Consider the following 8,804-nt stretch of genomic DNA (forward strand, 5'->3'; position numbering starts at 1 on the left):
CCTTGATAAAGACCTTCGGGCCAAAATGTCAGTAAAGCCAGTGTTGGGAAGTGAACAGAGGATCCTCTGCCAAACGCCCAGAAACACCCTGGGCATCTTTGCCTGGAAGCAGGCCGGAAGAGAAACATGGCCATCTGTGTTTCAAACACATTGAACTCCTTGGTGTAGGCCCTACCCGCTAGAGCAACAACAGCAGCCACAAAGCCTGGCCTATCTTTCTTGATGGTCCCAAAGCTATCTGAAGATCATGACCAGATCACCTCTAAATCTCTTCTCTAGGCTAAATGTACCTAACTCCTCAGCTGTTCCTGGTAGCGCTTGGTTTCCAGACCTCTTACTATCCTGGTCAGTGTTGACCCACGTTTAGTCTGTGGTTTAGTAAGACACCCAAGACCCACTGAGTTCTCCCAAAGAATCAAGCTTGCAACTCTGTCCCTGAAACACACAACCGGAATCTGAGAAACCCACACTGGCTCTTGGTGATCCCTGTGCTTTTTGGATGCCCCAACAGACCAACTCTTTCGCGGTCTCTTCTGGGAGCGTTCCCCTCCTGTGGCTCTTCCTGAAGGGCCTTCCTCTGCTCCATCTCAAAATGTCTTTGTCCAAAAGTGTGGACAGGTACCCCTCAGGCGGTTGCTCCTTCTCGTCCAGGGGGGAAAGTGCCCGATCCACCAGGTGTTCCTGGGCTACGACCACAGCTTGCAGACATAGTTATATTACGGAAAGAGTCTAGAGCAGTGGTTCCCGACCCCGAGTCCCAAGATGTCCTTTGAACTACAACTCCCAGAAGCCTTCCTTGTTGGTGGTGCTGGCTAGGATTCCTGGGAGCTGCCGTGCAGGACCATCTGAGGACACAGGGTTGGGAACCACGGACCTAGAGAGGGGCCACGGGGACAGCTCCCCCCTCCCTCCAGAGACTGAAGAGCAGCTGCTGAAGGCCAGGATGGCCAAAGGAGGAGAACTGCAGTCCAGCACCTGTTCCCAAAAGATCGCACTACAAGGCAAGAGAAAATTGTTTGTGCAGCCATAGCTGTTATAAAAGAAGTTCAAATAATATAAAATAATCAAATCCGCTGCTCAGCTGACACCATCCAAAATCCTTCCTTCAGATGCATAAAGGCTCACATCTCCCTACCTCTAGCAAACAGAATCATCAAACCGTCCGAGGGACTTAAACCCGGGCATTTCCCTGAGTAAAGAAAACAAGCTTATCATGGAGAAAATCAACCAAGAGCCAAAGGAATGTAACCTTGAGAAGAAGAACATTGAAGGCATATCAAGTTAAAGTCCTCTTTTATGGCCCTTTGTGTGTTTTCTTTACATAACTACACACACATCCTTGTTTCTTGAGAATTTCTTTATTATAGACGTGTTCTGTGTGTGTTCTGATTTTTTTTTCTCTGCTAGCACACTAAAACGCTTTCCTAAGCTTTCAAAAAGAGAGAACTGAGGAAATCGCTTCTCCTTGAAACTTGAAACATGACCATATAGGCTATTATTAGCAATTCTATACATTTATAGCCAATGTATTTTCTTCAAATCTGTAGCAGTGATCCTCGATAACTGTATAGCAGATTCTAGCAGTGCAAACCACCCAAACTGCAGGGCCCTGTATCTTTACCCCCAACCTTCCTCTCTCCTCCTCCTCCTCCTCGTCCAGACCCACCACAGCGTCTCCTCCAGCCACCTCCTCCTCAAGGTTTCGGCTTCGTCTCGAGCTCAGAGTCCCGCCGGCCCTTCCCACCGGCGCCCGCTTCCTTCACACCTCTGGGCCGCCCTCCGCCCTTCTTGGGCAGGATGCTGGGCTCTTCCTCAGAGTTGGGTGGACCGCTGGCAAAGGGAAGTCCGTGTCGTCTTCAGACCTTCTCCAGGAACCACAGCCCTGATTCAGGGGGACCCTGAAGGGACCATCAGGCACTACATGAAACACGCAAGAAGAACTGCACCTCTAATCAGATCACAGAGAATACAGTATGAAAAGATAAAAAACAGCCAGATTTATACACATATGGACATGTTTTTTGTTCCCTCAAAGAGTCTCTGTAAAGGAATCAGGCTGGCTGGGTTTTCCTTCGCCAGGGCAGGTTATATTTATTTATTTATTTATTTATTTATTTATTTATTTATTTATTTATTTATTTATTTATTTATTTATTTATTTATTTATTTATTCATTCATTCATTCATTCATTCATTCATTCATTTATTTATTTATTTATTGTATTTCAGACACAGCTGGGTTTTTTCTCTCTCCCCTCAAGCAAATACGACCCATCTTATGCAAACTGGATTCCGGCACCTGGACAGTCTTACAACACAATACCTTTTCCTAGACAAACATTATTTCCTATCACCTTGGAAGTCTCCAACCTTCTAACCTCTTTGCAAGATACAGTGGTGCCTCCACTTACGAACACCCCTACCTGCGAACATTTCGACTTACGACGGAGCCCCGCTCCTCCTTGGTAGCATCAGAACAGCCAGACTCTAGCGCCATTTTGAGAGGCAGCAGCCATGTGGTCACATCTCAAAATGGCTGCCGCCTCTCTGCTGCTTCCTGATGATCAGCTGTTCGGCGCTGATGCTGTCCTTCTTCCAGCAAACCCTTGCTCTCTCCCAGCGAAAGGAACCAAAAGCAGCAAAACGAACTCTCCCCAAGATGCAGCCAAAGCAGAATCACGCATGCGGAAGAGGGGGTAGTCTTATACGGCAGGTATATAACAAACTCTACATTTTGAGTGGAAATGTTGGGGGGGTCATCTTATACGCCCAGCCGTCTTATATGCCGGCAAATACGGTATATTGTTTTCATTTTTATATCTTATGGTTAGCTGCCCACTTTGTTCTAGATGGGTGGGGTATAAATCGAATAAATAGATAAATAAATAATGCCTCTCGTTGTTACCAGCTGGCTGGATGTCTCCGTGACTTGGATATCTAGCGGCGGAGCCAGAGGCTGATGGGGCTCGATTCCCCACTGTGCTTCCCCGGAGGAGAGCCAGAGCGTGTAGCCCTGGGAAAGCTGCACCGTCTCAGAGGGCTCCCAGAAGGGAGAAGGATAAACCAGTTCGGAATACCCTGTACCTAGAAAACCCTGGAAAATGTTGCCGTCAGTTGGAACAGACCTGATTGTATCCTGTTGTCATCATCATCATCATCATGATCATCATCATCCCCCCCTGTCATGCAAGCCTTTCATTCAAGGTATCCTTCCAGAGAGAGGAGCCAGCATTCCACCCTGGTTTCATGTGATCCCATGTTCTCACCCGAGAGGATCCTCATCACAGCTGCTTCTTGTCCTGGGCGGAAGGAGGTGTAGCCCAGCTCCTTCAGGGCTTGGAATACTTCAGGAGTGGTCTCTGCGCACACACACAAAAAGGAAACACACACCCCCACTCAGGAAAGGAGAGAATTTAGGGGTACTGGGCATACCTCCCAGGGTCAGCAGCACAATGACGCAGATCAAATACTTCTCCCCACATTCCACAGCTTGGAAAAATATTTTTGGGCTACCACTAGCAGTAAAAAAAGAATAGAAAAGGACGTTTTCCAAGTTCTGTCTGAAACTGGGGCCCAATGCCACTTTCTTTCATGCTGCTGAAATACCCAATGGTGGGACCGCCTGCAGTAGACACGCCCAACCCTTTTCCGGGGATCCGATGCAAGCATTCAGCACGGCCAGTCCTCAAAACCCAGATGCCTTCTGAGCTGGCCCTTTGGTCTTCCACAGGCACAGCCCCGAGGGACCCTGGGTCCAAACCCCGAGCATCCTTCAGGATGTTTCTCTGACCCTTATCTCTCGCCTTCCCGTCCTGCCCCAGGCTGTAGAGAGGCTCCATCGGCTCCAGTGGGCAGAAAGGTTCGCCCTCAGGCCTCTTTGCCTGGAAGTAAACCTCTTCCTCTTGAGGACTTTGCTGATTATTCTCAATATTTGCTGGGGGGAAAGGAAAAACAAGCTATGAATACCGGGTGGGCAGAGATATTCAGTAGTGACTATCTTCAGACACCCCGAGACGAGAAACCCTACAACCCCATGACAAACCAAGGATGAGCAGGGTGCTGGTATGTGCTGTTGCAGTGGTGCCTCAACTTACGAACCTCCCTACTTATGACCATTTTGAGTGACGACCAGCTCTGACCAGATCCTTGGCAGTGTGCAATCCGAGGAGGCTGCCTGCTAAGGTAAGATGCTGCTTTATATTTTTAAAAACTGTTCTTGGTGTTTTTGCAGTGTGGTTTTTGGCTGAGGGGGGGTTATGTTTCTGTGCTGTAATGCGTCTTGGGGGGTTTGTTTGTTTTTTGGTTTCCCCCCATTGCAAATGGGGGATTAGTTGCTTTTTGGAGTGTTTTTTTCCCATTTCTGATGGGTCTTGGGGGCTTTGTTTGTTTTTTGGTTCCCCCCCATTTCCGATGGGGGGTTTGGTTGCTTTTTTGGGTTCCCCCCCCATTTTCAATGTGTCTTGCATGCTTCCCTTGCTTTTTCCTTTGATTTCTGTGCATTTCCAACCTTGCCCCTTGGTTCTCTGTGCATTTCCAATCTGCTCCGTTTGTTTTCTGTACGTTTGCAATGGGTCCTGCATGCTTGATTGCTTCCCCTCCCCCCCCGGTTGGTAGGGATTAATCGTGTTTCCAATGAGTCTTGCAGTGTTTTATGTTTTTGTGAGTTTTTTGGTGATTTTTTTCCTTTGGCTGGAGTGGATTAATTGCACTTCAATGCATTCCTACGGGAAATGGTGCTTCAACTTACAACCATTTTGATTTATGACCTTCTGGAACAGATTATGGTCGTAAGTCAAGGCACCACTGTAGAAAATGAATGCCTATCAAAGTTGTTTGTCAAAAAGCCTTTGACACACTGAAAACTAAGTTAGCAGAAGCACTTGTTCCTATGGCTCCAGATTTTCAAAAGCAGCTTGTGTTCCAAATTGATGCCTGAGAGTTTGGCATTGGAGCAGTTTTACTTCAAGAGGCAAGTGATGGAAATTTGCATCCAATTTCCTATTTTAGCAGAAAATTGTTACCCAGAGAAAGAGCTTCTTCAGTATCAGAGAAGGAAGCCTGGGGAATTATTTGGACAGTGTCCGGAATTACGTCCTTTTCTCATAGGAGGACAATTTTTCCTTCAAGCACTGAAATTTTTGCAGAAGCCCAGAGATGAGTCAACATCTTTTCACTGGAATCTAATACTACAAGATTTTGATTTTGAAAACCAGCACATTCCAGGATGAAGAAATGTTGTGGCAGATGGTCTATCAAGAATGCATTATTATAGGATTTTGATAAACAATCAGTTTGCTTAACACTGCATATTGTGACAGCAGCTAGGATTGTATTTGCAGAACATTATAAAAATGAAGAAACACCAACAGAAGAAGAGATAATTACCATATATACTTGAGTATAAGCCTAGTTTTTCAGCAATTTTTTTTTGCTGAAAAAGCACCCCCCCCACGGCTTATACTCGAGTCATTGTCAAAATTACATATTCTCTCCTGCAGTGCAGGTGTTCTCCAGACACCCTCGCTCATCTACGGGTGCCTGCCGCCTCTGTGGGTGGTCCGATGACCCGGGTTAAGTACATTGCATTTTTCAGACTCCACAGGCAGACATCCTGCTAGGAGGATAATAGCAGTCTATGTCAAAATGAAGGAGCTGTAGATGAAAACTTTTTCCCGGCAGCATGTCAGTACATATTTCAAAGACCACTCTGAACAGAGGTCACAATGAGAGCATCTTTGTTTACAAGACCAGGAAAGCCCATTCACCCCCCCCTTCTTTCCTACTTTACCAGTAGCTGCTGCATTTTCCACCCTCAGCTTATACTCCAGTCAATAGGTTTCCCAGTTTTTTGTGGTAAAATTGGGTGCCTCTGCTTATATTTGGGTCGGCTTATACTCGTGTATATACAGTAAGAAGATTTTAGATTGTGCAGAAATGGATAGACTCACACTGAGAGAAAAAGAAGATTCTGAATACTTTAATAAGTGGAATTTGTTCTACAAATGGCTAGAAGACTGGAGAAGGAGTTAAATCACCAAGACACGAAAATAGATAATTATAAGGAAGCCCATGTTTAACAAGCACGAATTAAATGTAGATATAGTGAAAAACTAATAAAATGTTATTTAAAAAAAGAATGCATTATGGAGTGGAAGAGTGGGAGGAGGAATAGTTTCCTGGTTGTAATCAGAGTTTATTCAATATTTGTACTAACATGTTTCTCTATTTTCTCTTTCACAGGTCTTGGATTTACACGCAGTTATTACCAAAATAAAACACACACATATATATATTGCTGTTAGACTTACTCTATCTCTGCTTAAGCTAGGACATTGCTAAATGTTGCTCAGTAAAGAGTTGTACCAGCTATAATGAATCAAAAGATAATGTAGAAATCTCCTAATTAATTGAGTGTGCGCTAAAAATGTGAGTCTGCATGAAACTCATATTTTTAGATTCTGAAAAGGAGGCATGTGGGGAGATGGGTTTTGTAGTAGGACCAAGAGCAGGTGAGAGCCAGGGGTCACTGCAGTTCCCAAGACTTTTCCAGCCAACATTGTGAGTGGAACAACACCCTTGAAGGAAGGGCATTCCTGACAAACATCGGCCACTTTTTTGGGCTGCAGGCAAAAAAATTATAGCTCTTGGAAGGCAAGGCCAAAGGAGGATCTTTGCCATAGCACAATTACCGATTTCATCAAAGCAACCCCTTTCCCCATTTCTTCCAATAATGATCCCAAATAGGGAGATATGATTTGTTGCAGATGACGTCCCGGCCCTTCCCAGTTGCCTGGAAGGTGGGAGGCAAAAGGTGACAAGTTTGGCCCCTGGATGATCTCTAACACTTCTCTCCCACCCTGGTCCCATAGACCTCCACTTCACACAGACTGAGGTACTCTCTCCGATGGGGGATGACGATGCTCACGTAGCGTCCCTGGAACCCATTGCAATAGATGGTACTGATGCCTCCCAAGGTGGTCTTTGTGATGGTCCCACACCTGCAAAGAGAATGGCAGGATCAGACCCCGCCGGCAATTGCTCTGCATAGAAACGATCTAGCCCTCCGTTGCGGATCCATTTACCAACCTCCCCCCACCCTTTCCTGTGGCTGCTCTTTCCGTGGCTCCAGGCATTGGCCTGGCCGTTGACAGAGAGTCAGGGGACCGACGGCTGCTGTCGGAAGATGCTTCGAATGTCCAAATATACAGAAGGAACCGGAGGCACAGAGAGGGACCCTGAGAGCAGCCGTCTCCGTGGGTCAGACGTGGGAATGAAGAGGGCAGAGTCTGAGGGGAAAGGGCAGGGGATTGACCACGAGGCAGGGGAGGTGAGGCGGGCGCCTCAGTGGGACAACTGCAGGTATTGAGGAAATGAGGGAGCTTCGGGGCTGAGCCACGGGTTCCTAGGAGGTGCCCCTGCCTGTTTTTCTCCGGTCCGAATGTGTCTTGAGGGAAACTCTGATCCCTGTTTCCTCACTAGCCCTTAATATGGATCCCAGCTGTTCTATCCAGCTGGTCACTTGGAAAGAATGGGTGGATTAGAGAGGGAAGAACTACCAGGTCACTAAGCTGCATCAAAGGATCTTAAGTCCTTGCCCGCAGGTGGATACAACTCCCAGAAGAGATATAGGGGAATTTGGGGAGCTGCCATTCAGCAATGCAAGTCTGCATGCCTCGGATCTTCAGGGCGTTTCCCGGAAAACATTCCCTGCCGAGGGTGAAGCAGGAGAGCCAGACAATGAGGACTTACAAAGAGTTGCCTGCACCACGGGCAGGCACAGAGTCTCCCACGTAGATTTGGGCTCCGCGGAGTCTCCTGTCAGAGCAGTCCCCTCGGTTCTTCACCACCACAGCAGAGATGACGTAGCGGCTGCCCAAGTCCACGTACCACCACGGCCTCAGGTCCCGGTTGGTGTGGGTGCAAGAGCGCCCCTCGTTAAAATGCCTGTTACAATTCCCATCCACGGCATTTTTTGCGACTGCAAAGGGTGCTTGGGTGTAGAGGGAGGACTGGAAGGCGGGACGTCCTCTGGCCAAGTTGCAGGCTGGTGGAAGGCAACCGGTGAGAGAAATCATATTGGTGAGTCTTAAATATGATATCTTTAAAAGGCTTTTTTCAAATACTGTTACCATGTATTATTTTGCGTTTAACTTTGTTTCTTAGTACTTTGTTTCTTGAGGGACGTGGTGGCGCTGCGGGCTAAATCGCAGAAGCCTGTGCTGTAGGGTGAGAAGACCAAGCAGTCGTAAGATCGAATCCACATGACGGAGTGAGCGCCCATCGCTTGTCCCAGCTCCCGCCAACCTAGCGGTTCGAAAGCATGCAAATGCAAGTAGATCAATAGGGACCACCTCGGTGGGAAGGTAACAGTGTTCCGTGTCTAGTCGCACTGGCCATGTGACCACGGAAGATGGTCTTCGGACAAAACGCTGGCTCTACGGCTTGGAAACGGGGATGAGCACCACACCCTAGAGTCGAACACGACTGGACAAAAATTGTCAAGGGGAACCTTTACCTTTACTTTGTTTCTTAATACTCCATGAGGAGAAAGGCAAGATAGGAATAATTTAAATAAATAAATACTAATAAATATTCTGTGTGATTTAGAAAAGACCATGAAGATGGTTTCCTCCGGGCAAGAATGAGAGCCTGTCAGAGAACGAGGTGGAGGGAGAAGGTGCTAAGGGAGGTTGCCTGCGGTCACATGGGGAGTGGTGTGTGGGGAGCAAGGTCTGCCAGGAAAGAGCCATGACAGTCTGCCCAAGCAGGTCCAGACCAAAGGAAATTAAAACATGGTGGTGGGG

At 47.2% G+C, this 8,804-nt stretch overlaps 1 protein-coding gene across 1 annotated transcript in view; it reads right to left on the reverse strand.

Annotated features, from left to right (window-relative positions):
* Positions 1 to 8,186, reverse strand: part of LOC110084815 (uncharacterized) — a 28,292-nt gene extending 20,106 nt beyond the window's left edge. The window contains exons 1-5 of the mRNA XM_078393101.1: positions 7,750 to 8,186; positions 6,844 to 7,010; positions 3,643 to 3,934; positions 3,433 to 3,515; positions 3,267 to 3,359 (exon numbers count right to left, since the gene is read on the reverse strand). Coding sequence (XP_078249227.1) covers positions 3,267 to 3,359; positions 3,433 to 3,515; positions 3,643 to 3,934; positions 6,844 to 7,010; positions 7,750 to 8,132 — 1,018 coding nt within the window. The 5' untranslated portion in view covers positions 8,133 to 8,186. The remainder of the gene's footprint in view (positions 1 to 3,266; positions 3,360 to 3,432; positions 3,516 to 3,642; positions 3,935 to 6,843; positions 7,011 to 7,749) is intronic.
* Positions 8,187 to 8,804: the final 618 nt, after the last annotated feature.

This window comes from Pogona vitticeps, chromosome 4 (genome assembly GCF_051106095.1).
Source record: "Pogona vitticeps strain Pit_001003342236 chromosome 4, PviZW2.1, whole genome shotgun sequence".
NCBI classification, from domain to species: Eukaryota; Metazoa; Chordata; class Lepidosauria; order Squamata; family Agamidae; genus Pogona; species Pogona vitticeps.